Source organism: Balaenoptera physalus (genome assembly GCF_965194825.1).
Source record: "Balaenoptera physalus genome assembly, chromosome: 5".
Classification (NCBI taxonomy): domain Eukaryota; kingdom Metazoa; phylum Chordata; class Mammalia; order Artiodactyla; family Balaenopteridae; genus Balaenoptera; species Balaenoptera physalus.
Genome location: NC_138884.1, coordinates 38,305,273 through 38,333,147, shown reverse-complemented (window position 1 = coordinate 38,333,147; position 27,875 = coordinate 38,305,273). Strand labels below are relative to the sequence as shown.

The following is a 27,875-nucleotide window of genomic DNA, read 5'->3' as shown; positions in this document are numbered from 1 at the left end:
CTACAACATGGATGAACCTTGAGGACATTATGCTGAGTAAAACAGTCCAGTCACAAAAACACAAATACTGGGACTTCCCTGACAGTCTAGTGGTTAAGACTCCGCTCTTCCAATGCAGGGGGTGTGGGTTCGATCCCTGGTTAGGGAGCTAAGATCCCACATGCCACGTGGCCAAAAAAAAAAAAACAACTCTTCTGAAACTCTTAAATGGTTCCTTTAAAAAAAAAAAAAAGACAGATACTGTGTGAGGTACCTAGAGTACTCAGGTTCATAGAGACAGAAAGTAGAAGGGTGGCTTCCAGGGGCTGGGGGGAGGGGGGGAATGGGGAACAGCGTTTCAGTTTTGCGAGATGCAAAGGATTCCGTGGATGGATAGTGATGGCAGCCTTCCAACAATGTGGATGTTTCTGTGCCACTGAACTGTATGCTTACAAATTGTTAAGAGGGTGAATGTTATGTTATGTATATTTTACCACCATTTAAAAAATAATTGTTCAGTTTCAGGTTTTTTCTTTTTTTTAAGTTAAAGAAAAACAAACAAACAAAAAAAGAGTAAAGAAATGTATCTAGGGGGGAGAGAGGCAAAAAGAAAGATTCTTTTTACCTGAATTTTAGATCTGACCTAAGAAATGGACATCTCTGCTTCTGCCATAGGTGGGAAAAGATGCCACACACCCTGCCACTTCCTTCCATCAGTGGGTCTTAAGCCCTCTTGAAGTCACTAACATAAAGCAGCAAGTTCCACACAGCCCCCTGAACTATCACTGGCCAAATAAATGTCTCCAGTTTATAAAGAACACTGCCCATTCTAACCTGGTCAGCTGCCTCCCCAGGAGCGTGATCAGCCAGACCCCCTTCTGTGTGTGACAGGGGCTTTCCTGAGACATGAGCTCCATCTCCACGCACCCATCCACTCTTTCCTTTAAAATGCTTTAAGGCCAGTAAGTAGAGCTAGAAAACAATGGTGAGCATGACCTACTGTCCAACAAGGAGTCTCTGCTGGAAGCTGGGGCAGAGGCCAGTGTACTAAGGAAATGACTTCTTGCTCCTTCTGATACTGAAAGGATGCACTGAGAACTAAAAGGCCTTTGCATAAAGGAAAGAGCAGGGAAAGCCAGGTTCAGCACAGGAGGGCACTAAGGATGTCCTGAAGACTTCCTCTCAAATTATCTCACAGCTTACATCTAATTCTAGTCCTAGGGTTCTCCACATTTTATAATAAATAGACTCTTGGCTATTTCAACAGGGGACCATACTGCCAGCTTCAAGGGCCCCCAAGTGAATTCCTGAGCCAGACAGAGAAAAGAGGTCAATACTGTCAGCTCAAGAATTCAGTAATGCAGAGAGCTGCTACTTCATTCCAGAGCCCTGCCTGCCCACTCTCTTATCTAGTCAGCTCTATCTTTGACCTATTTTCTCTGCTCCTTTACAACAGATTAAAAAATGATGCATTTCTGTTGCCCTTTTTTTTGGTGGGGGGGACAGCATTCTTTTCTTTGAACCCCGGTTTCCTAATTATTTCTTCTAGCAAATAGAGGTTTCTTAATTTACTTTCATGTTTCTAACCAGAGAGTACTTACAAATGTAATTTTTGACTCAGCTTCTGTGATGTTCGGTGACCTGAAGCTCTGAAGCCATGCTTTCACTTACCTTCTTATAACTTGCTAGCTTTATTTTTTTTTTTTAAAGATTTTTTCGATGTGGACCATTTTTAAAGTCTTTATTGAATTTGTTACAATATTGCTTCTGGGTTTTTTTGTTTTGGTTTTTTGGCCACGAGGCACATGGGATCTTAGCTCCCCGACCAGGGATCGAACCCGCACTCCCTGCATTGGAAGGCGAAGTCTTAACCACTGGACCGCTAGGGAAGTCCTAACTTGCTAGCTTTATATTTTCCTCAAAGTAACACAGTTCCTGTTCACTGGAAATGTGCTTTGTAGAAGGTCTATCTGAAAATAGCTTTATGCTTTGGCTCTCTGGAATCTGTTCCACAATGGCCAACACTTAATTCAGAGATTCGAAGAACGAAGGCCACCTCACAACACTTGTGGAAAGAAAGCTGGAGGGAAAAATAAAGATAAAAGTCTAAGGATGTACACTATTTAATGATGTTATTTAATAAAAGGCACTTTGTCTCAGAAACCCCCAGTTAATCTCAGGTAACTGAGTTCAGGAGCTCAGGTTTTTGTTTCAATGGCGACTCACAATACTGGGCTTCAGCAGAACTGCTCCACCAGGGGAAACCAGGCAGATGTGCTGGAGGCAAGGCACTGCCGGGAGGCCAGGAGCGAGGCCTCCAGATAGCATGTTCCCTGCATGAGGTCACCATCCTCTGGGATGTCTGCCAGGATACGGCTTGCATGCCTCTCACACTTTTTTGCTACTCAGCTCAAGCTCATCATTTCCAAAGCACGTTCACTTGCATTATCTTATTTCTCAGTGATCCTAGCAGGTTTGGAATGTACACACGTCCCCAAACTCAAAACAGTGCGGTGTGGGGAGAGCCATCCCTCCGTGGACCATTCTTACCTCTTCTCTGCCCTCCCTGAAGGACGAATTTAAAGGCCCTCCTCTCCCAGAAGGGGAAGAGATGGTGGTGTTTTCTTGCTGCCCAAACAGCTCCTCGATGCTCTTTGTATCAATTTGGTAGTGATGCTGCTGCCTGGCTGCCAAGGTCCAGATGTTGGTTTTGCCACGAACTTGCTCCTCTGGAATGGTTTTCCAGAAAAAGCTTCTGATCCGCTTTTTCTTACCGAGGTGGCTGTAGCCGTTCAGGTGAGAGGTTGGGGGTAGTCCTGGGGCGGGAGGGGGGACCGGAGGCCCCCCAGGCAGTGGAGGGGGAGGGGGAGGAGAGGGAGGAAACCCTTCCCCTGAGTATGGGCATGGTGGAGGTGGAGGGGGCGGAGGAGGAGGTGGCGGTGGCGGCGTCTGCCCAATCATGAATCCAGCTGTCGTGGCAATATTCCCATTTCCTTTATCACTGACCAAGGAGACACAATTCATAACATGCATAGTACTGTTGCCTTCTAAGGAGATAATTTCTTGACCTTGGGGAAGCAGACACCGACATCAAATTTGTGTCATACTTTTCCTCCCGCTAGTCTGCCGCCAGAGCAAAGGCAACTGCGTTGTGTGTCATCTTCCAGACCTGCAAAGATAAAACAACTTTAAAATCAGTGCAGGAAAACACTGCTATACTAGCGACTCCCTTCCGAGGCCAGCGCCAGTCCTCCCAGAGTAGTTGGATATTAAAATCAATGAGGGGCCACACATCCAAAGGAGAACTAAAAGGGACTAATACTTTTCTAAATGTGAACCAAATTTTACTACCTGGAAATGCTGCCAAAGCAGCAGCAATAAATCCAACTTGGAAACCTTCCATTCATCAATAAAACACATATTTACCAAGAACCTGCAATAGGTTCAGCAAGTATTGCTCACTTTCTGAACAAGCTACTTGTTCATTAACTGGCTCGTTTTCTTTGGGCAGTGGATCCCCAACCCCTGGGGAAATGACCCAAATGGCTGCAGCCCTAGTGACTCTGTCTTTTTCCCGTACGGACATGTCCCCTACCCATCAGTGGGTCAAAGGGCATCCTCCACCTTGCACATAATAGGCAGGGCACTCGGGGATGATAAAATAATGGCCAAACTCCTTCCCCCGGAGTCAGTGCCATCGTCTTCTCCCTACACTTGGTGATGCTGCTCCCCCGCAAACAGAGAAAAGAACAGCGGACATGAAGACAAAAGGTTCCAGCTCTAAATCAAGCTTTACTGCTTGCAATTTTAGAAAAGGCATTTTGCCTCACTAGATTTAGAGTTTCTCATTTGTAAGATTAGGAGGTTGGCACTGACCTCCATCGTCACTTGCGATGCAATCGTTTTGGGTTCTGGTTAAGCTCTCTGGAGCTTAACTCTCTGGAAACCACCAGAACTTCTCAGTGTCTCTTCTGCTTCTTCTGTGACGCTATCAGCAGAGGAGACACACACACACAAGGGGATGCTGCCCGAATCACACCTGCCACACGGCTACCCCTTAGCCACTCGGTCACTGACTTATCTTGGTGGCTCGTGTTTTTATTGACCTTTAAATGTTCGTTTTTGTTCATTTGTTGTGGACCTGATGTGAAAACAGGGGTCAAAATAACTACAGTTCTTCAGATGTGAGGACAGGTAAGTGGAGATGTAGAACACGGGGCCCCGTGTAGGCTTGCGGAATGAGCACGCCAGCTATTTGGGTGTGTGAAAAGGGGGCTGTTTCGTCTAGGTCGTAAAGGGTCATGTGGACTTCTGGACTTCTGAGAGGAATTATCCTTCTACAGCATTACTGTTCAAAGCTCACAGTTGCACATCTTCATCAAACAATGCAGAATTCTACAGGAGTAAATGGTCTGATATCACTAATTCAAGTATTATTAAATCTTTTACACAGAATCATACATAAAAGGCAGGACTGCCTCGGGAGTAAGAGGGGAGACTCCAAAAACAGACTGCTTTTCCTCAGATCCCAGTTCTGCTACTTCTTTAGGTGTGCAACCCGGGGTGAGGTAGGTTATCTAACCTATGTTGCAGCATCCTCCTCTATACTATAAGCATATACCATTCCACTGGTTTGTATGCGAATAAATGAGCTCATACGTGTACACCCTTACCAAGATGGTACATAGTTAGCCATTATTAACAACAACTGGTGTCACAGGTACATACGATTTCTCTTTATTTTCACAGGCACTACATTTGCTTTAAAATATGTATTGGGTTTTTAAGTAAAACGTTAGGTTACCCTTGGCTACTAGAAACATACCTTTAATATTTCCATCCTCTGCTTTCTAAGTTACTAGGTTTGTGAGCTCTGTCCCTTTTCAATACTCAGTGATTGTATATTAAGTTATCTCTACATTACAAGAACAAATGTTTTTATGAAGCATTTAAATATTTAAGTTCTGAGAATTATGTATGGGTAGAAAATAGCATTTCCAACTATTTGCTGGATAATTTTTTTTTTAGCATTTTAACCACTTTTAAGTGTACATCAGTGGCATTAAGTACATTCACAGTGTTGTGCAGTGTCATCATGGGATAATTTTTTAGAAAGTAAAACTGAAAATATTTATCCAAGCCAACTTACAGCTCACTTGAGATGCAACTAGCTTTTAAAAGGAGTTTTCGTAATTATCATTAGGGGCATAACTAGGCTGTTTTCATAGTTGGCATCCCTAAAGCAAATGACTCACTGTCAATTACAGTTTATAGTTATATCTGAACTCTTCTTTTCTCAAGACTGTACAGGTAATCTTGGCAGTTTATCCTTACATATTTTAAAATACTTCTGTACATGAAATATCTCATGTATAGAAGAATTGCTAATCCTCCAATTCACCTCCAATTCCAGATATGCTGACTTGTTTATAGATTATCCCTGTTAAGAATGGTGATAAGCTAAAAAAGTCTCCATCCTAGAAAGCAATAACTCATTCAGTGCTGCGTTAGTATATGCACAGCTGTGCCATTAAACCTCACAGAGCAAATGCAGAGATACTAATGAAGAGTGAAAAAGACTATGCCCTCGGAGGTCGTGCAACACCGTCTTCTAATACCAAAGCCCCAAAGCATGTGAGTCCTTTTGACTATAGTCTGTTTTGCAGAGGAAGTTCCAGATTAAAGCTTGTCAAAGTAAAAAGTGACAGGCGTTAGCTATGCATCAGCAGGATTCTAACCACTGTCCCCTCTTGAGAAAGAATGTTATTTTAGAAAGTTAAAGGAACAAAAGAAAATTTACAACATTGTTCCTGGTATGTTGTCTGGCTAATTTTTTCCCAGGGTAACATACAAGGATCCGAGGCCCCCAACAGCTTCTAATGAATGAGTTCTCCAGCAATGATTAGCTAAGATGCTAATGCTTTTACTACAAGCCTCAATAGGGCTTTGATAGGGTTTCCCCCTTGGGCCAGGATTTCCAATGTCAAAGAGATGGCAGGAAAAAGAGAGTGCAGACACACATTCTAACCCTTTCCACAGTCTCACGAGATATTAAAACAGAGGATACACAAAGAATATTCAATTTACTATGGTACTGTCCGCAGTAATGCAAACGCATACTCTCCAAATATGCTAGGAAAACATAGGTGATGCAGCAGCCCCAAAGACGGCTGTTTCACACAGTGGGCAGTTGCCGGCAAGGACAATGGAATTAGCCTTAGGCTCTATCTGGAAAATGTCAAGTGTCCCATCAATCTCCCCAGGGCAAACAGAGACAGGCTTGTATTTAACATCTCACCTACAGGTTGGGGACCTCAGCAGCAGGGGGGATGGCTGCTAAGGTTGACAAATGCCCAGCCCTGAGTAAATTGTACAGCTGTCACAGTAAGTCTCTGAAGATGAGAACTTCTCTTTGAGTCCCCTGGGCGCTAATCATGACCCACTGGGGGTAAGTCCCAGTGAAGGCCCCTCCTGGGGAGGCTACTGGCTCAGCTGAGCATCTCCCATCTGTGTGGATTTTTAATAAGGGGATGCTGTGACCATGCACCTAGCCTTTAGCTGATCAGCAAGCAAAAAATCTTAGAATGAGAAGGAGAATAAGGGTCTTCAAAGAAGCCCTGTGGCCCCTCCTAAACTCTCTTGCCTAAATAGCCAGGATTACTTTGCTCTTGGTGTCAGAAACATCGTTGAAGCTCTGTTCTCTTCAAGGGAGTGGGTGGGAGGGAAGAAAAGAGCAAGTATGCTTCATTTCACAGTGTATTTAGGAGGAAAACATGTGTCTGAAAGCCCGTTTAGGGCTCAGAGCTCTCCTGAAAAACGGTTGGTGGGGCCTTGTTGCTCAGCTGGTCACTCACCCCCTAGAGGTCAACAATAATCAGAAGTAAACGCCACACCAGAAAAACCTTTCCCCTTGATTCCTGACATGTGTCACAGATGAGGTGGGATCAGGAAAGGCTGGCCCACACCCTTCTGATGACAAACGGGGGCAGAGCAAGCCGGGTGTGGAAGAGAGGCAGAGGAACGCACGGCCCTATTTTACTGGGGGGAGAAGAGAGGGTGGGGAAGGGACAGGCCATGTTAAAATATGGAGTTTTGCTCTCCACCAACTCACTGGCGACAGGCTCTTCCCCCACCACCTATCTTTCAAAATCTTTCTGGATTATTAAACACAGCATGTCAACCCCACAGTCGAACCAGAGCTGGCAACATCCAGCTCTTCACCTTGGCACTCTCGCCAGCAGTGGAAGAACCCAAGATGTTTCCAGTCCGCGCGTTTAATCTGCCGCCGCGCAACATAAACAGTCCACAGATGCCCCCCGAGCGCAACACCCTGGTAGCAGAGGAAAAAACGCCTGCTTCTGAATGTGCATTTTCAGCTTCTCTCAGTGTCCCCAAACAAAGCAAACGGGTGCCAAAGGATGCTCTAGAGAGAAGAAAGGAAGCGCTTGCGACTCACTCCAGGAAGACAACTGTGGGTCAAGAGACGAGAGGGGGTCACAGACGGCCGAACAGCAGGCGCAGTTTCTGTGCAAACAGCTGTTCGAAAACGGACTCGTGGGTCCTGAAGACAACTCGGCGTGGGGGACACCGGGGGCCCGATTTCTTTCGCAGTCTGGACGCCCAACAGTTCCCTAGGTCTCTGCAGTGGCGGGCGGTCCACCGCGTCCTTCCGCCCCCAACCCTCGGCCCGCGTCCCGCCCCAGCCACTCACCAAAGCGCCACCGGCTCGGCCGCACGAAAGGCTCGGAGGGCGCCGCGTCCGTCCGAGTCCCCGGGGAGTCCGCGGGCTGCCAGCCCCAGCGCGTCCTTATCTGGGCGGCTGCGGAAGGGGTGAGAGAGCGGGCGCCGGTGCGCGGCCCAGACAGACGCCCACACGCGCCGCGCAGGCTCTGCGGCGGGGCCGAGGCGCGCGCCGGGGAGGGGCCGCCGCCTGCCGCGCGAGGACACGCGGGTCCACGGGGCGGACGCCGGGGCACGGCGGGACCCACTAACTCCCGCGGGCACCGAGCACGCGCGCGTCCTCAGGCAGAAGCTAGTGGAGCAGCAGCCGCACTAGCTCGCCCCTCCCGGAGCCCCGCAGGGATCGCCGGCCCCGCCCCTCGCCTCGAGGGCCCCCGCCTCCCCCGCGGATCCCCGAGGCCCCGCCCCCTTCGCGGGGGCCGCCGAACCTGGCTCCTCCAAGCGGAGTGGGGGGCTCACTAGGGAAGGTGTCACTGTGCTTGAAGCGAAAGGGGGATCTCCCAGTTTGCGGGCCCCGCCCCCTCCTCGAACCTCCGCGGCGACACCTCCCCACGTCTGGGGTCCGGCTCCCGAGCGCGGGGGGAGAGAGCCTCACGGCCGCAGTGCGGAGCAGCCAAAAGGAGCGGGGAAGAGCCGGCGAGAAAAACACAGAGGGGAGACTCCTGGTGTTTGGTCGGAGGATTAAACCGAGAGCCCGTTGTCCCCGAGCTGGGGCACCGCAGAGGCTGGAGGTGACCCGCCAGCCCACCCACTTCCTCGCTCAACTTCCACAAGCGCAGGGCTCAACTTCTAAGCTGAACTTCGCACGGGCAGAGCGAACGTGCCAGAGCGAGTACCGCCTTGTCCTCGGTCCGTATCACCCGGACGCGGTCCTGGCCAGCCCCGCACCACAGTCAGGAGGGGCAAGTCGTGGCTCCCCCGCTGGCCAGGGACCCGGCGCGGGCGCCCCCACTTGCGCGCTCTTGGACGGGCGGGGATCAAGTGGGAGCTCAGTTTAGCCAAAAGTCCTGGCAGCTAAAGCTAAATCAGCCGGCCCAGGTTTAACCCGGAGGCGGCCCGGGACGCGCGCGTCTTCCCCTCAAAGGACGGATGGCTGTCCTCTGCGGCCCAGGGAGTGCAGCCGCCAAAGTCGGGGGAGCTCAAACCTCCCCAGCCTTCCCGGTGAGGCTCGAAGGCAGCCGAGATTCAGTGCCACAGCCCTCGTTCCTGACGGATCCCCGCCCCCGGCCCTCCGGAGCCGAGGAGTCTCGGTCCCCGGGAGCACCCAAGCAGCGATCGCCCTGCCTGGGCAGCGCGACTCACTCACCCGCGGCCGGCGCTCCCAGCGCGCGCTCCTCTCTCCCGGCCGCCCGCGGTCTCCCAGCGCCGTCGCCTCCTCCCGGGTCACTGCAGCCCTGGCTGCTCGGGGCCGCGAGGGGGCAGGGCGGCGCGGGGCGGGGCGCGGCCTCTGCCTCAGGTAACAATGCTGCAGACCAGGCTGCTCCCAGCGCCAGCTGCAAAGGGCAGCACGCCCTTTCCATCTCGGCCCTTCCTCCCTCCCACCCTTGATCGCCAACATCGGCGCTGCGGCGCTCACCTTCACCTGCGCGGGGCCCCGGGGGCCTGGGAGCCGCCACCCGGCAGGCGGCTGCCAGCACCTGAAGGCTGGAGCGGGGTGGCCACCGAGGAAAGTAGGGGCGGCGGCGGGGGACAGAGATGTACGGACTGTGAAGAAGAGCTAGGTGTCCTCGTGGAACCAGCAACGGGAGGCGCCAAGCTGGCTCTGAACTGGCAAGTGACTCCACAAAGGAGCCTCTGCGGCAGCCTCCCCGACACCCTCTCCTGCGCACACGCGCGCGCACACACATGTGCGCACACGCACACTCATGCACGCTCCGCTCAAACCCCGCGTGCACACAGGCCATCCTCTGCCCAACACACTCGTTTTTCCCTGAGCAGGAGGCAGCATCTGGGTGAACTGTCCCAGCCCGCGTGGCCGAGTCCCAGCCGGGCCGGAGGTTCCCAAAGGTCAGCTTCTCCCTGGGACCTGCCATCCTGCAAGTTTGTTACTTTGTTCTTTTCTTTCTTTCTTTCTTTCTTCTTCTTTTTTTTTAATCTCCTCAATGATGATGGTAACAGAAACCTTTCAGTTATATATAAAAGAAAAAGTCCACTCCAGGACTGATCACATGAACAGATGCTGTCTGGGAAAGGCTCCTCACAGGAGGAAACCGGGGAATGGTTTTATCGCATCTTTTTTCAAAGTGACTTATGATGTCAGGTAGTGAGAACCGAGTAATCAAAGAAAACCTATCCCCGGAGAACCGACTGATCTGAAATCAGCTGCAGGGGTGGGGAGGCGCCCTCTGCGGGGATGAAGTCATTGCTACCTTTGGCTCTGTGCTCCCAGATAACAGACCAGGGCTTATCCAGCCTCTGGAGCCTGATGACTTCCGCCTCTCCACCCTGGTCCACAGCCCCTGAACTCACAGGACAGAATTCTCAACCTCCACAGGAATAGAAAGAAAAAGAGAAGCTATTAGGGTAAAAACTGAAAACAAACAAACAAAAAACCAAAAAGCAAAATTCTGCCCACCAACAGCCCATTTTTTAGCCATGGACCGGGCTTACACTAACCATCAAGAGAAGTAGATCCAACTAAGACCACGGAAGATCTCAAGGAGTGGGAAGTGTAATAAAAGAGAAAGCCCCATGCTCAGGGAGTTAATATTAACCCCAAAGGAATACTGACTGCACAGGCAAAAGTTAAATGACAGAATATCACGGTGAGGAGCTAATGGCATCCTCTCCTTTTCTTTTATGTCAGTCTCGCCAGATGAGGAGTCTAGAGCCACTGCACACTTCCTGCTTCTCAAGCCCCCCTCCAACCTGGGCTTCCCCACAATGTACTGAGTGTGCATTCTAAAATCAGTCACTTTTTTGAAGGGTCAAGTCCAGTGACCCGTCCCCAGCCCCTCAGCCCCTCAGCCCCTCAGCCCTTTGATGTCCTGCAGCATCCTGGCCTACAGGCCTTCCCTCTGCCTCTTCGGCCTCCTCTGTTGACCCTTCTTGCCCTTTGAGGACGGTAACCAGATTCTTCCAACTCTTTATTTCCCATTATCCCATGGGTACTGCCTTCTGACTTCAACCTGAAGGGGCCCAGATTTTGTGGGGCCTGAAGCTTGTGTAACTCATGAGGGAGCTTTTAAAAGAAAAACAATAAAAACTTATATACAAACACAACACCAGCTACGTGCTTTTGGAAGTGTCCGGGGAAAGTTAGAGCCACGAAAACTTGAGCTCCGAGGTAAACCCACTTCTGATTTCACCTCTATGTCAGGGATTCTTGAATCCACATTGTCCCTGTAATGGTTCAAGTCCAAATTCATTGTCCAGAAGTCAACTCCTCTGTCTCTCAAAACTACTACTCTTCCGGCCTGCACCCCTTACTTAAGACCTGACTTTTAAAATTCGAAATCCCAGCTTTCCCTTGGGTTCTTTTCCTCTTTTACATTTTTTATATCCAAGTATTTGCCAAATTTGTTGCTCTTTCCCCAGTAAGATCTCTTCCATCTGTACTTTACATCCACTGCCACTACACATGCCCCGATTAGAGGAAAGGGGAACTGATGTTCATTTGCTATTGGCTGTGTGTCAGGCATCACACTTGATTCTCACAACCATCCTAGAAACCCTACCTTCTGTACTGTCTGGCTTAGACAAGTGAAACCGGACTGGTGCATCCACTGCTTCAGCCGTCTTTCTGCCTCTCCCCTCTTCTCCCGACTCTGCTGTTAGGTCAGTGTTTTTAAAAGTCTGATTTCGGGCTTCCCTGGGCGTGCAGTGGTTAAGGATCTGCCTGCCAATGCAGGGGACACGAGTTCGAGCCCTGGTCTGGGAAGATTCCACATGCCTTGGAGCAACTAAGCCTGTGTGCCGCAACTACTGAGCCTGCGTGCCACAACTACTGAAGCTCGCGCACCTGGAGCCCATGCTCCACAACAAGAGAAACCACTGCAGTGAGAAGCCCACACAGCACAACGAAGAGTAGCCCCCACTCGCTGAAACTAGAGAAAGCCCGCACGCAGCAACGAAGACCTAATGCAGCAAAAAGTAAATAAAATAAATTTAAAGAAAAAAGTCTGATTTCATCACACTACGCACCTGTTCAAGCCTTCTGTAGGTTACGTAGGTGCCTACGGGGAAGGCTGCCTCTGGCAGCATCCTGCCTCCATCTCCACGGTGTGAAGTGCCCCATTTCACTCAGTTTGTAGATGTATTTTTGATGCATTTGCGGGTGGAAGTGAGATCCACATCCTTTTACTCTGCCGTCTTGATTCCCTCCCATTTCACTCGAGCAGCATTGTGTGCTGCCCCTGAATGTGACATGCTTATTTTGATTCTTCTTTTCGGTGTTGTGCATGTGAGGTGGCCAAGAAGTACTTGAATAGAGCAGAACACAGCTCCCACGTAGAGTCAAGGTCCTGATGCGTTGGATCGGAGGCTGCAAATCCAGAGGACAATTTATTCTTCATTTATTAATTGTGAGCCACACCTTCATCTCACCTAAGATCGTACTTGGGAGTATACACTACCAAATGTAAAATCGATAGCTAGTGGGAAGCAGCCGCATAGCACAGGGAGATCAGCTCGGTGCTTTGTGTCCACCTAGAGGGGTGGGATAGGGAGGGTGGGAGGGAGATGCAAGAGGGAGAGGATATATGTATATGTATAGCTGATTCACTTTGTTATACAGCAGAAATTAACACACCATTGTAAAGCAATTATACTCCAATAAAGGTGTTAAAAAAAAAAAAAGGACCTGTCATTCATCTGTATCCCAGCAACCTACCAGCCACCCTGTCTTCGAGGAAGGCTGGAGAGACTCCTGAAGCCAAGCCGCCCAAAGTCAGCGCAGCCCTGGAGCTTGTGGCTTGGAGCTGACTGTTGCTGCTACGTCCTCGGCTCCTGAGCCTTGGTCAGTGGCCAGCCCACGCTCCTGCAAGCAAGCCACACCTCCTGGGAGTGTGCCTGTAGCTCAGAGTGGCCTCCCGGGTGCCGGCTCCAAGCCCTACTGAATAATTCTGTTTGCAGCTTGCTCCTCCCTCTCCCCAGGCTGTCCCTTCCAGATTGCTCCATTTCCTTTGCCCAGTTCATTTCCTTTCTTCCAGCTTCACCTCCTCAGCCCTGAGAAGCTTTCAATTTCTCCTACATCAAGCATTTTGGATTTGAATCTGTCATTAGGAGCCACAAAACAAACTTTCAAACCAAAATGAAGCAAATGCCAGGGTGCATTCTAAAGAAGACCTCACAGTTCTAAGACAGGCTTATTTACTGAAAGAGCAAGTCTAATCCATGAGCTGACTTCATGGGCCCTCTGGGGACCACAGTGGACACACTGAAACGAGTCGCCTCTGGCACAGGATTGAGGCATCAAACTCATTTCTATTTTTTTATTTTTTATTTTATTTTATTCTATTCTTTTTAACATCCTTATTGGAGTATAATTGCTTTACAATGGTATGTTAGTTTCTGCTGTGTAACAAAGTGAATCAGCTATACATATACATATATCCCCATATCTCCTCCCTCTTGCGTCTCCCTCCCACCCTCCCTATCCCACCCCTCTAGGTGGTCACAAAGCACCGAGCTCATCTCCCTGTGCTATACGGCTGCTTTCCAATAGCTATCTATTTTACCTTTGGTATATATGTCCATGCCACTCTCTCACTTCGTCCCAGCTTACCTTTCCCCTTCCCCGTGTCCTCAAGTCCATTCTCTATGTCTGCATCTTTATTCCTGTTCTGCCCCTAGGTTCGTCAGAACCTTTTTTTTTTTTTAGATTCCATATATATGTGTTAGCATATAGTATTTGTTTTTCTCTTTCTGACTTACTTCACTCTGTATGACAGACTCTAGGTCCATCCACCTAACTACAAATAACTCAATTTCATTTCTTTTTATGGCTGAGTAATATTCCATTGTATATACGTGCCACATCTTCTTTATCCATTCATCTGTCGATGGACACTTAGGTTGCTTCCACGTGCTGGCTATTGTAAATAGAGCTGCAATGAACATTGTGGTACATGACTCTTTTTGAATTATGGTTTTCTCAGGGTATATGCCCAGTACTGGGATTGCTGGGTCATGTGGTAGTTCTATTTTTAGTTTTTTAAGGAACCTCCATACTGTTCTCCATAGTGGCTGTATCAATTTATATTCCCACCAACAGTGCAAGAGGGTTTGCTTTTCTCCACACCCTCTCTAGCATTTGTTGTTTGTAGATTTTTTGATGATGGCCATTCTGACTGGTGTGAGGTGATACCTCACTGTAGTTTTGATTTGCCTTTCTCTAATGATTAGTGATGTTGAGCATCCTTTCATATGTTTGTTGGCAATATGCATATCTTCTTTGGAGAAATGTCTATTTAGGTCTTCTGCCCATTTTTGGATTGGGTTGTTTGTTTTTTTGATATTGAGCTACATGAGCTGCTTGTAAATTTTTGAGATTAATCCTTTGTCAGTTGCTTCATTTGCAAATATTTTCTCCCATTCTTTGTCTTTTCATCTTGTTTATGTTTTCCTCTGTTTTGCAAAAGCTTTTAAGTTTCATTAAGTCCTGTTTGTGTATTTTTGTTTTTATTTCCATTTCTCTAGGAGGTGGGTCAAAAAGGATCCTGCTGTAATTTATGTCATAGAGTGTTCTACCTGTGTTTTCCTCTAAGACTTTTATAGTGTCTGGCCTTACATTTAGGTCTGAAATCCATTTTGAGTTTATTTTTGTGTATGGTGTTAGGGAGTGTTCTAATTTCATACTTTTACATGTAACTGTCCAGTTTTCCCAGCACCACTTATTGAAGAGGCTGTCTTTTCTCCCTTGTATATTCTCGCCTCCTTTCAAAAATGAGTTGACCATATGTGCATGGGTTTATCTCTGGGCTTTCTATCCTGTTCCATTGATCTATATTTCTGTTTTGTGCCAGTACTATACTGTCTTGATTACTGTAGCTTTGTAGTAGTGTCTGAAGTTTGGGAGCCTGATTCCTCCAGCTCTGTTTTTCTTTCTCAAGATTGCTTTGGCTATTCGGGGTCTTTTGTGTTTCCATACAAATCATGAAGTTTTTTCTTCTAGTTCTGTGAAAAATGCCAGTGGTAGTTTGATAGGGATTGCATTGAATCTGTAGGTTGCATTGGATAGTATAGTCATTTTCACAATGTTGATTCTTCCAATCCAAGAACATGGTATATCTCTCCATCTGTTTGTATCATCTTTAATTTCTTTCATCAGTGTCTTACAGTTTTCTGCATACAGGTCTTTTGTCTCCTTAGGTAGGTTTATTCCTAGGTATTTTATTCTTTTTGTTGCAATGGTAAATGAGAGTGCTTCCTTAATTTCTCTTTCAGAATGCTCATCAATAATATATAGGAATGCAAGAGATTTCTGTGCATTAATTTTGTATCCTGCAACTTTACCAAATTCATTGATTAGCTTTAGTAGTGTTCTGGTAGCATCTTTAGGATTCTCTATGTGTAGTATCATGTCATCTGCAAACAGTGACAGCTTTACTTCTTCTTTTCCGACGTGGATTCCTTTTATTTCTTTTTCTTCTCTGATTGCTGCGGCTAAAACTTCCAAAACTATGTTGAATAATAGTGGTGAGAGTGGACAACCTTGTCTTGTTCCTGATCTTAGAGGAAATGGTTTCAGTTTTTCACTGGTGAGAACGATGTTGGCTGTGGGTTTGTCATATATGGCTTTTATTATGTTGAGGTAAGTTCCCTCTATGTCTACTTTCTGGAGGGTTTTTTATCATAAATGGGTGTTGAATTTTGTCGAAAGATTTTTCTGCATCTATTGAGATGATCATATGTTTTTTCTCCTTCAATTTGTTATTATGGTTTATCACACTGATTGATTTGTGTATATTGAAGAATCCTTGCATTCCTGGGATAAACCCCACTTGATCATGGTGTATGATCCTTTTAATGTGTTGTTGGATTCTGTTTGCTAGCATTTTGTTGAGGATTTTTGCATGTATGTTCATCAGTGATATTGGCCTGTAGTTTTCTTTCTTTGTGACATCTTTGTCTGGTTTTGGTATCAGGGTGATGATGGTCTTGTAGAATGAGTTTGGGAGTGTTCCTCCCTCTGCTATGTTTTGGAAGAGTTTGAGAAGGATAGGTGTTAGCTCTTCTCTAAATGTTTGATAGAACTCACCTGTGAAGTCATCTGGTCCTGGACTTTTGTTTGCTGGAAGATTTTTCATCACAATTTCAATTTCATTACTTGTGATTGGTCTGTTCATATTTTCTCTTTCTTCCTGGTTCAGTCTTGGAAGCTTATATCTTTCTAAGAACTTGTGCATTTCTTCCAGGTTGTCCATTTTATTGGCATATAGTTGCTTGTAGTAATCTCTCATGATCCTTTGTATTTCTGCAGAGTCAGTTGTTACTTCTCCTTTTTCATTTCTAATTCTGTTGATTTGAGTCTTCTCCCTTTTTTTCTTGATGAGTCTGGCTAATGGTCTATCAATTATGTTTATCTTCTCAAAGAACCAGATTTTAATTTTATTGATCTTTGCTATTGTTTACTTCATTTATTTCTGCTCTGCTCTTTATGATTTCTTTCCTTCTGCTAACTTTGGGGTTTTTTTGTTCTTTCTCTAATTGCTTTACATTGAAGGTTAGGTTGTTTATTTGAGATTTTTCTTGTTTCTTGAGGGAGGATTGTATTGCTATAAACTTCCCTCTTAGAACTGCTTTTGCTGCATCTCATAGGTTTTGGGTAGTCGTGCTTTCATTGTCATTTATTTCTAGGTATTTTTTGATTTCCTCATTGATTTCTTCAGTGATCTCTCGGTTATTTAGTAGTGTATTGTTTAGCCTCCATGTGTTTGTGTTTTTTACGTTTTTTTTCTTGTAATTGATATCTAGTCTCACAGCGTTGTGGTAGGAAAAGACACTTGATACGATTTCAATTTTCTTAAATTTACCAAGGCTTGTTTTGTGACCCAAGATATGATCTATCCTGGAGAATGTTTCATGAGCACTTGAGAAGAAAGTGTATTCTGTTTTTTTGGATGGAATAGCCTATAAATATCAATTAAGTCCATCTTGTTTAATGTATCATTTAAAGCTTGTGTTTCCTTATTTATTTTCATTTTGGATGATCTGTCCATTGGTGAAAGTGGGGTGTTAAAGTCCCCTACTATGATTGTGTTACTGTCGATTTCCCCTTTTATGGCTGTTAGCATTTGCCTTATATATTGAAGTGCTCCTATGTTGGGTGCATAAATATTTACAATTGTTATATCTTCTTCTTGGATTGAGACCTTGATCATTATGTAGTGTCCTTCTTTCTCTTTTGTAGCAGTCTTTATTTTGAAATCTGTTTTATCTGATGAGTATTGCTACTCCAGCTTTCTTTTCATTTCCATTTGTATGGAGTATCTTTTTCCATCCCCTCACTTTCAAGTCTGTATGTGTCCGTAGGTCTGAAGTGGGTCTCTTGTAGACAGCGTATATATGAGTCTTATTTTTGTATCCATTCAGTCAGTCTATGTCTTTGGTTGGAGCATTTAATCCATTTACATTTAAGGTAGTTATCGATATGTATGTTCCTATTACCATTTTCTTAATTGTTTTGGGTTTGTTATTGTAGGTCTTTTCCTTCTCTTGTGTTTCCTGCCTAGAGAATTTCCTTTAGCATTTGTTGTAGAGCTGGTTTGGTGGTGCTGAATTCTCTTAGCTTTTGCTTGTCTGTAAAAGTTTTAAGTTCTCTGTCAAATCTGAATGAGATCCTTGCTGTGTAGAATAATCTTCGTTGTAGGTTTTTCTTTTCATCACTTTAAATATGTCCTGCCACTCCCTTCTGGCTTGCAGAGTTTCTGCTGAAAAATCAGCTGTTAACCTTATGGGGATTCCCTTGTATGTTATTTGTTGTTTTTCCCTTGGTGCTTTTAATATTTTTCCTTTGTATATAATTTTTTTTCAATTTTTGAATTTTATTTATTTTTTTATAGAGCAGGTTCTTATTAGTTATCCATTTTATACATATTAGTGTATACATGTCAATCCCAATCTCCCAATTCATCACACCACCACTACCACCCCCCGCCACTTCCCCTCATTGGTTTCTATACGTTTGTTCTCTACATCTGTGTCTCCACCTCTGCCCTGGAAACCGGTTCATCTGTACCATTTTTCTAGGTTTCACATGTATGTGTTAATATACGATATTTGTTTTCCTCTTTCTGACTTACTTCACTCCGTATGGCAGTCTCTAGATGCATCCACATCTCTACAAATGACCCAATTTCTTTCCTTTTTAAGACTGAGTAATATTCTATTGTATATTTGTACCACATCTTCTTTATCCATTAGTCTGTCGGTGGGCATTTAGGTTGCTTCCATGACCTGGTTATTGTAAATAGAGCTGCAATGAACAATAGGGTGCATGTGTCTTTTTGAATTATGATTTTCTCTGGGTTTATGCCCAGGAGGGGATTGCTGGGTTAAAAGGTAATTCTATTTTTAGTTTTTTAAGGAACCTCCATACTGTTCTCCATAGTTGCTGTATCAATTTACATTCCCACCAACAGTGCAAGAGGGTTCCCTTTTCTCCACACCCTCTCCGGCATTTGTTGTTTATAGATTTTCTGATGATGGCCATTCTGACTGGTGTGAGGTGATACCTCATTGTAGTTTTGATTTGCATTTCTCTAATAATTAGTGACGTTGAGCAGCTTTTCATGTGCTTCTTGGCCATCTATATGTCTTCTTTGGAGAAATGTTTCTTTGGGTCTTGTGCCCATTTTTAGGTTGGGTTGTTTGTTTTTTTCATATTGAGCTGCATGAGCTATTTATATATTTTGGAGATTAATCTTTTGTCCATTGATTCGTTTGCAAATATTTTCTCCCATTCTGAGGGTTGTCTTTTCGTCTTGTTTGTAGTTTCCTTTGCTTTGCAAAAGCTTTTAAGTTTCATTAGGTCCCATTTGTTTATTTTTGTTTTTATTTCCTTTACTCTAGGAGGTGGATCAAAAAAGATCTTGCTGTGATTTATGTCAAAGAGTGTTGTTTCTATGTTTTCCTCTAAGAGTTTTATAGTGTCCGGTCTTACATTTAGGTCTCTAATTCATTTTGAATTTATTTGTGTGTATGGTGTTAGGGAGTGTTCTAATTTCATTCTTTTACATGAAGCTGTCCAGTTTTCCCAGCACCACTTATTGAAAAGGCTGCCTTTTTTCCATTGCATATCCTTGCCTCCTTTATCATAGATTAGTTGACCATAGGTGTGTGGGTTTATCTCTGGTCTTTCTATCCTGTTCCATTGATCTATATTTCTGTTTTTGTGCCAGTACCATATTGTTTTGATTACTGTAGCTTTGTAGTATAGTCTGAAGTCATGGAGTCTGATTCCTCCAGCTCCATTTTTTTCACTCAGGACTGCTTTGGCTATTCGGGGTCTTTTGTGTCTCCATAAAAATGTTAAGATTTTTTGTTCTAGTTCTGTAAAAAATGCCATTGGTAATTTGATAGGGAGTTCATGGAATCTGTAGATTGCTTTGAGTAGTATAGTCATTTTCACAATATTGATTCCTCCAATCCAAGAACACGGTATATCTCTCCATCTGTTTGCATCATCTTTAATTTCTTTCATCAGTGTCTTACAGTTTTCTGCATGCAGGTCTTTTGGCTCCCTAGGTAGGTTTATTCCTAGGTATTTTATTCTCTTTGTTGCAATGGTAAATGGGAGTGTTCCCTTAATTTCTCTTTCAGATTTTTCATCATCAGTGCATAGGAATGCGAGAGATTTCTGTGCGTTAATTTTGTATCCTGAAACTTTACCAAATTCAGTGATTAGCTCTAGTAGTTTTCTGGTGGCATCTTTAGGAGTCTCTATGTATAGTATCATGTTATCTGCACACAGGACAGTTTTACTTCTTCTTTTCCAATTTGTATTCCTTTTATTTCTTTTTCTTCTCTGATTGCTGTGGCTAGGCCTTCCAAAACTGTGTTGAATAATAGTGGTGAGAGTGGACATCCTCGTCTTGTTCCTGATCTTAGAGGAAACGCTTTCAGTTTTTCACCATTGAGAATGATGTTTGCTGTGGGTTTGTCGTATATGGCCTTTATTATGCTGAGGTAGGTTCCCTCTATGCCCACTTTCTGGAGAGTTTTTATCATAAATGGGTGTTGAATTTTGTCAAAAGCTTTTTCTGCATCTATTGAGATGATCATATGGTTTTTATTCTTCAATTTGTTATTATGGTGTATCACATTGATTGATTTGCATATATTAAGGAATCCTTGCATCCCTGGGATAAACCCCACTTGATCATGGTGTATGATCCTTTTAATGTGTTGTTAGTTTCTGTTTGCTAGTATTTTGTTGAGGATTTTTGCATCTATATTCATCAGTGATATTGGTCTGTTTTTTTGTAGTATCTTTGTCTGGTTTTGGTATCAGGGTGATGGTGGCCTCATAGAATGAGTTTGGGAGTGTTTCTACGTCTGCTATATTTTGGAAGAGCTTTAGAAGGATGCGTGTTAGCTCTTCTCTAAATGTTTGTTAGAATTCACCTGTGAAGCCATCTGGTCCTGGACTTTTGTTTGTTGGAAGATTTTTAATCACAGTTTCAATTTTGTTACTTGTGATTGGTCTGTTCATATTTTCTATTTCTTCCTGGTTCAGTCTTGGATGGTTATACCTTTCTAAAAATTTGTCCATTTCCTCCAGGTTGTCCATTTCGTTGGCATAGAGTTGTTTGTAGTAGTCTCTTAGGATGCTTTGTATTTCTGCGGTGTCTGTTGTAACTTTTCCTTTTTCATTTCTAATTCTATTGATTTGAGTCCTCTCCCTCTTTTTCTTGATGAGTCTGGCTAATGGTTTATCAATTTTGTTTATCTTCTCAAAGAACCAGCCTTTAGTTTTATTCATCTTTGCTATTGTTTTCTTTGTTTCTATTTCATTTATTTCTGCTCTGCTCTTTATGATTTCTTTCCTTCTGCTAACATTGGGTTTTGTTTGTTCTTCTTCCTCTAGTTCCTTTAGGTGCAAGTTTAGATGTGTATTTGAGATTTTTCTTGTTTCTTGAGGTAAGCTTGTATTGTTATAAACTTCCCTCTTAGAACTGCTTTTGCTGCATCCCATAGGTTTTGGGTCGTCGTGTTTTCATTATCATTTGTCTCTAGGTATTTTTTTTATTTCCTCCTTGATTTCTTCAGTGATCTCTTGGTTACTTAGTAATGTATTGTTTTGCCTTCATGTGTTTGTGTTTTTACGTTTTTTTCGTTGTAATTGATTTCCAATCTCAAAGCATTGTGGTCAGAAAAGATGCTTCATATAATTTCAATGTTCTTCAATTTACTGAGGCTTGATTTGTGACCCAAAGTGTGATCTATCGTGGAGAATGTTCCATGTGCATTTGAGAAGAAAGTGTAATCTGCTGTTTTGGGATGGAATGTCCTATAAATATCAATTAAATCTATCTGGTCTATTGTGTCATTTCAAGCTTGTGTTTCCTTATTTATTTTCATTTTGGATGATCTGTCCATTGGTTTAAGTGAGGTGTTAAAGTCCCCCACTATTATTATGTTACTGTCTATTTCCTCTTTTATAGCGGTTAGCAGTTGCCTTATGTATTGAGGTGCTCCTATGTTGGGTGCATATATATTTATAATTGTTGTATCTTCTTCTTGGATTGATCCCTTGATCGTTATGTAGTGTCCTTCCTTGTCTCTTGTAACATTCTTTATTTTAAAATCTATTTTATCTGATATGAGTATTGCTACTCCAGCTTTCTTTTGATTTCCATTTGCATGGAATATCTTTTTCCACACCCTCACTTTCAGTCTGTATGTGTCCCTAGGTCTGAAGTGGGTCTCTAGGAGACAGCATATATATGGGTCTTGTTTTTGTATCCATTCAGCGATCCTGTGTCATTTGGTTGGAGCATTTAATCCATTCATATTTAATGTAATTATCGATATGTATGTTCCTATGACCATTTTCTTAATTGTTTTGGGTTTGTTTTTGTAGGTCCTTTTCTTCTCTTGTGTTTCCCACTTAGAAAAGTTCCTTTAGCATTTGTTGTAGAGCTGGTTTGGTGGTGCTGAATTCTTTTAGCTTTTGCTTGTCTGTAAAGCTTTTGAGTTCTCCGTGAAATCTGAATGAGATCTTTGCCGGGTAGAGAATCTTGGTTGTAGGTTCTTCCGTTTCATCACTTTAAATATATCATGCCAGTCCTTTCTGGCTTGTAGAGTTTCTGCTGAGAAATCAGCTGTTAACCTTATGGGAGTTCCCTTGTATGTTTTTTGTCATTTTTCCCTTGCTTCTTTCAATAATTTTCTTTGTCTTTAATTTTTGTCAAGTTGATTACTATGTGTCTTGGTGTGTTTCTCCTTGGTTTTACCCTGTGTGGGACTCTCTGCGGTTCCTGAACTTGATTGACTATTTCCTTTCCCATATTAGGGAAGTTTTCGACTATAATCTCTTCAAATATTTTCTTGGGTCCTTTCTCTCTCTCTTCTCCTTCTGGGACCCTTATAATGCAAATGTTGTTGCGTTTAATGTTGTCCCAGAGGTCTCTTAGGCTGTCTTCATTTCTTTCCGTTCTTTTTTCTTTATTCTGTTCTGCAGAAGTGAATTCCACTATTCTGTCTTCCAGGTCACTTATCCGTTCTTCTGCCTCAATTTTTCTGCTATTGATTCCTTCTAGTGTAGTTTTCATTTCAGTTATTGTATTGTTCATCTCTGTTTGTTTGTTCTCTAATTCTTCTAGATGTTTGTTCTTTAATTCTTCTAGGTCTTTGTTAAACATTTCTTGCATCTTCTCGATCTTTGCCTCCATTCTTTTTCCAAGGTCCTGGATCATCTTCACTATCATTATTTTGAATTCTTTTTCTGAAAGATTGCCTATCTCCACTTCATTTAGTTGTTTTTTCTGGGGTTTTATCTTGTTCCTTCATCAGGTACATAGCCCTCTGCATTTTCATCTTGTCTATCTTTCTGTGAATGTCTGTATTTATGTTTTGATTGTTTGATTACTATGTGTCTTGGCATGTTTCTCCTTGGATTTATCCTTTATGGTACTCTCTGTGCCTCCTGGACTTGACTGACTATTTTGTTTCCCATACGAAGGAAGTTTTCAACTGTAATGTCTTCAAATATTTTCTCAGTCCCTTTCTTTTTCTCTTCTTCTTCTGGGACCCCTATAATTCAAATATTGGTGTATTTAATGTTGTCCCAGAGTCTCTGAGACTGTCCTTAATTCCTTTCATTGTTTTTTCTTTATTCTGCTCTTCAGTAGTTATTTGCACTATTTTATCTTCCAGGTCACTTATCCGTTCTTCTGCCTCAGTTATTCTGCTATTGATTCCTTCTAGAGAATTTTTAATTTCATTTATTGTGTTGTTCATCATTGTTTGTTTGCGCTTTAGTTCTTCTATGTCCTTGTTAAATGTTTCTTGTATTTTGTCCAATCTATTTCCAAGATTTTGGATCATCTTTACTATCATTATTCTGAATTCTTTTTCAGGTAGACTGCCTATTTCCTCTCAATTTGTTTGGTTTGGTGGTTTTTACCTTGCTCCTTCATCTGCTGTGTGTTTCTCTGTCTTCTCATTTTCCTTAACTTACTGTGTTTGGGGTCTCCTTTTTGCTGGCTGCACGTTCGTAGTTCCCGTTGTTTTTGGTGTCTGCCCCCAGTGGCTAAGGTTGGTTCATTGGGCTATGTAGGATTCCTGGTAGAGGGGACTGGTGCCTGTGTTTTGGTGGATGAAGCTGGATCTTGTCTTTCTGGTGGGCAGGACCACATCCAGTGGTGTGTTTTGGGGTGTCTGTGACCTTATTATGATTTTAGGCAGCCTCTCTGCTAATGCGTGGGGTAGTGTTCCTGTCTTGCTAGTTGTTTGGCATAGGGTGTCGAGCACTGTAGCTTGCTTGTTGTTGAGTGGAGCTGGGTCTTAGCGTTGCGATGGAGATCTCTGGGAGACCTGTCACCATCTGATATTACGTGGAGCTGGGAGGTCTCTGGTGGACCAATGTCCTGAACTCAGCTCTCCCACCTCAGAGGCACAGGCCTGACACCCAGCCGGAGCACCAAGACCCTGTCAGCTACATGGCTCAGAAGAAAAGGGAGAAAAAATGAAAGAAAGAAAAATAAAATAAAATAAAATAATTAAAATAAAAAATTATTTAAAAAAAATTAAAAGTAATAAAAAAAAAGCGAGAGCCACCAAACCAAAAACCAAATCCACCAATGATAACAAGTGTTAAAAACTATACAAAAACAAACAAACAAACAAAAAAACGGACAGAGAGAACCCTAGGACAAACGGTAAAAGCAAAGGTATACAGACAAAATCACGCAAAGAAGCGTACACATATACACTCACAAAAAGAGAAAAAGGAGGAAAAAATATGTATATTTTGGGAATTCTGAGGTCTTCTGCCAGTGCTCAGTAGGTGTTCTGTAGGAGTTGTTCCACATGTGGATAGATGTATTTCTGATGTATTTGTGGGGAGGAAGGTGATCTCCACGTCTTACTCCTCTGCCATCTTGAAGGTCTCCCCCAAACTCATTTTTAAAGGTAGTTTGTTTTGGTTTTTATTTTGGTTTGCCGCACCGTGCAGCTTGTGGCATTTTAGTTCCCCACAAAGGGATCCCGACCTGGGCCCTTGGCAGTAAGAGCATGGAGTCCTAACCAGTGGACTGCCAGGGAATTCCCAAGCTGAATTTTAAATTTTTCTCTCCCTCTTTCTTTCTCTCTGATACAGACTGAGATTTACTTAATCTTTGCTCTTCTGAAAACATATCTCTGATGAGATCCAGTTGTTCAGTAGATTATAGGCTGTGTCTGCTCTTACAGTTGGAAACTGCAAAAGAAACATACTACGAACTCTGTATTTAAACAGACTTGCAGACAAATGGAAAGACTCACCAGCCCTTCTAGCAACAGCCATTTCTAAGAGAAATTGCTAGACCTTGTTTCCTTCAGATAACGAAAGTGTAAAAACAAAATCAGCAGAATTTTTAATGTCACTATGGATGCAGGTTTGCATCCATAGTGACATTACTGGCAAATTGCAGACACTGTATTATTATTATAATTTTCCAAACAACTTTGAACTGACAAAGTGATGTTTTATATTTTCAGGCTAAGAAATTTAAATAGTAAGCTGCCTTTAAATATAGTAAATAATGACTAGGCTTTGATCATTAAGAGGGAGAAACTTTGCTTCTGGATGCTAAGTAGTGATTTCTGAAAGTTTTAAATAGAAAATGTTTCCACACGTAGTGTTGATATCCATGGCAGCATTAACGGCTTTTCCTTTGCCAGAAGTAAATACAGGTACTTTGTCAACAACAGCGCCTGAGTTGTTTGGGGGTAGGAGAGATTACAGACAATCCTTACCCAATGTATAGTACTGAGGCAATTAGACACCCCATGACCCTGTCCTTACCTATGTTTCCTTAGAGCAAATTGTCCATTTTCTCTTTTTTAAGACGTGTGTGTGTGTGTGTGTGTGTGTGTGTGTGTGTGTGTGTGTGTTTATGTGTGTGTTTGGAGACAGGGAAGGAAGAGGAGAATAAGGTAAGAGAAAAGCTGTAAGTATCACAGAGTTTTCACCCAGAAAACTTTCAGCTAGGCCTTTTTTTAGTTTACAGTTGGTATAGTGCTTAGAAAATTGGTTGGTATTAATTATAAATGTATGTCTGCCTGTTATAACATTCAAATTCTGAGGAGAAAAATAGCTTTAAAATATAACATGGGGCTTCCCTGGTGGCGCAGTGGTTGAGAATCTGCCTGCTAATGCAGGGGACACGGGTTCGAGCCCTGGTCTGGGAGAATCCCACATGCCGCGGAGTGGCTGGGCCCGTGAGCCACAATTACTGAGCCTGCGTGTCTGGAGCCTGTGCTCCGCAGCAAGAGTGGCCGCGATAGTGAGAGGCCCGCGCACAGCGATGAAGAGTGGCTCCCACTTGCCACAACTAGAGAAAGCCCTCGCACAGAAACGAAGACCCAACATAGCCATAAATTAAAAAAAAAAAAAAAAAATATATAACATGAAAGCGTATCACTTCTTTCCACTACCCATCATCAAAAACAAGTGTGAGGGACTTCCCTGGTGGTGCAGTGGTTAAGACTCCGCGCTCCCAATGCAGGGGACACGGGTTCGATTCCAGGTCAGGGAACTAGATCCCACATGCATGCCTCAACTAAGGAGCCTGCCAGCCTCAACTAAGACCCAGTGCAACCAAATAAATAAATAAATAAAATACTTAAAAGAAAAAAAAGAGTCTCAATAAGAGGAATTAAGGTAAAGAGTATGTCAGATGCCAATTTCTTTTGCTACCGGTTCTGTTTCCAAGTTGTTTACCTTCCAAGAAGTTAGAAGAGCAAACAGTAATTTAAAACCATAACACACACAGCATAGGCAGTCCCCAAACAGAAACCCAGTGAACCAACAATACTGGGATGTGATGGTGTATGTGTGTGTGTCCCTGGGAAAGTACTAAGTTCATGTCTTGTACAAGACTTTGTAGGGCATATGAAGGTGGGAGAAAGGCCATGTTGGTGACTTAGCAATTTGGAAAGTCTTTTTTTACTCCCCTGGGAAATTGAGTTTGTACTTAGTTTATGAACAATCCCTTCGCACTAAGCTTCCATTTTAATAAAAAGGTAAATACTCTGGGTATGATAACAAATAATAAAACCAGCCCATAACAATTAGCATCTTAAAATTTCTCAAGTCAGATTTATAAAAATAATGAAAACGGACCATTTTTGGAGAAAGTAAAGAGGGTGAGCTTTTTGGTGGAAATACCGTTATTCAAGTTTTGACTGGCCTTGGCCACAAAGAGGATCACTGTCAAAATACTCAGCATCACAATTAGCTGACATTTATATCCCTTTGTGGGCTGACCAGGTCAAAACTGAAAGGGGGTGCATTGGGGTTAAACCCAGGACTTATCTTTACTCCTAACTTGCTGGCTCCCTCCTGAAAAAAGAGGCTCCTGTACTTAACTCAGAGAGGTGGTATTACATATTCAGCCATCTGTAGTTTAAAATGGACGAAAAAATTTCCCCTCACATTTCTAAGTTCCTTTTATCTAGCGTTTTTGTGCATATGATCAACTTTGTGTGTTAAAGAGTAAAATTTACCTATACAAATTATTTTTCTATTGGTGGTGATTTCTCAGGACTAGGCTAGAGAAAAGAGCAAATGACTTTAAAAAAAATTTTTCTTGAAATGTAGCTGGTTTTCTAAGTAAAACCCTGGACTCACTGCGCACCGTATCCCTTTGCTGAAGGCACGGGTGAATGAATTTCTGAATTTTTGAGTTTTGAATTGTCATGTTTCCTGTGGGATGATTAATGGGCAGTGTTGCTCTGGGTGTCTGGTTTACGATGGGGGCTGGGGGATGCAGGGCAAGCACACAGTTAAGCGCAGGACTTTAATTTACCTTATGCAATGGAATTTTTAAAATTTGGAAATGGCTTCACACACACACAAAAGAGGGTGTTTCTCTTTCCAGGAAAATTGAATATCTTCTCACTCTGGATTCGTATTTATTGATACTTCAAGTTTGGGGTCACAAAGACCCATCACACTTGTCATTTTAAGAGGAGTATAAATAAGGAAAAGCAGAGAAAATGTTAGTTGTTCATGCATCTCGTTCCCCTCCTTCATACTCCCCATTATCAGAGATTTGAACATATTTTCTAGCTTTGCATTCTTTCCAAGCATGCCCTTTGCACAGTTGATCTCAATAAGGAGACTAATTTCCAAGGGCCCTACTTGCCTGCTGGGCAGAATCAGGTTAAACCTTGTCTACTGGACGGGAGGGCAGAGGAAGAAATTCTAGCCAGCAGCTCCACTGCACAGGAGCTCATAAAAAAGGGGGCCCTTTGTGATCCCATGCTCATGGTACAGAGTCTACAGAAGTCACTTGATGTTCAAAGACCTTTGTCCTGTGTGACAGGGTGGCTTGAGGCACCATAAAGAAATCAGAGGGGCTGAGAAGGCTGGAACAGGCATAGCAGGAGAAGGGGGAGTCATAGAGATGAGGATTCACCCCCAAATTCTTATTACCATCAAATTGTTAACAAAAGTCACATGTGTTTCTACTTGGGCCAGAGCTCTGGAGATAACCACCAGTGAC

General features: G+C 43.4%; 2 protein-coding genes across 8 annotated transcripts in view; one reads left to right on the top strand and one right to left on the bottom strand.

Annotated features, from left to right (window-relative positions):
• The window catches only part of FHDC1 (FH2 domain containing 1), a 40,251-nt gene extending 31,113 nt beyond the window's left edge, over positions 1-9,138 (bottom strand). Inside the window, exons 1-3 of one of the 6 annotated variants that reach the window (XM_082463132.1) lie at positions 7,691-9,118; positions 3,856-4,374; positions 2,530-3,148 (exon numbers count right to left, since the gene is read on the bottom strand). In XM_082463132.1, coding sequence (XP_082319258.1) covers positions 2,530-3,012 — 483 coding nt within the window. In that variant the 5' untranslated portion in view covers positions 3,013-3,148; positions 3,856-4,374; positions 7,691-9,118. Of the gene's footprint in view, positions 1-2,529; positions 3,149-3,855; positions 4,375-7,690 lie in introns of all 6 variants that reach the window. The other 5 variants (XM_082463131.1, XM_082463134.1, XM_082463135.1 and 2 more) reach the window with 5 other exon arrangements.
• Positions 1-27,875, top strand: part of TIGD4 (tigger transposable element derived 4) — an 827,821-nt gene that overhangs the window by 647,437 nt on the left and 152,509 nt on the right. The window lies entirely within an intron of this gene.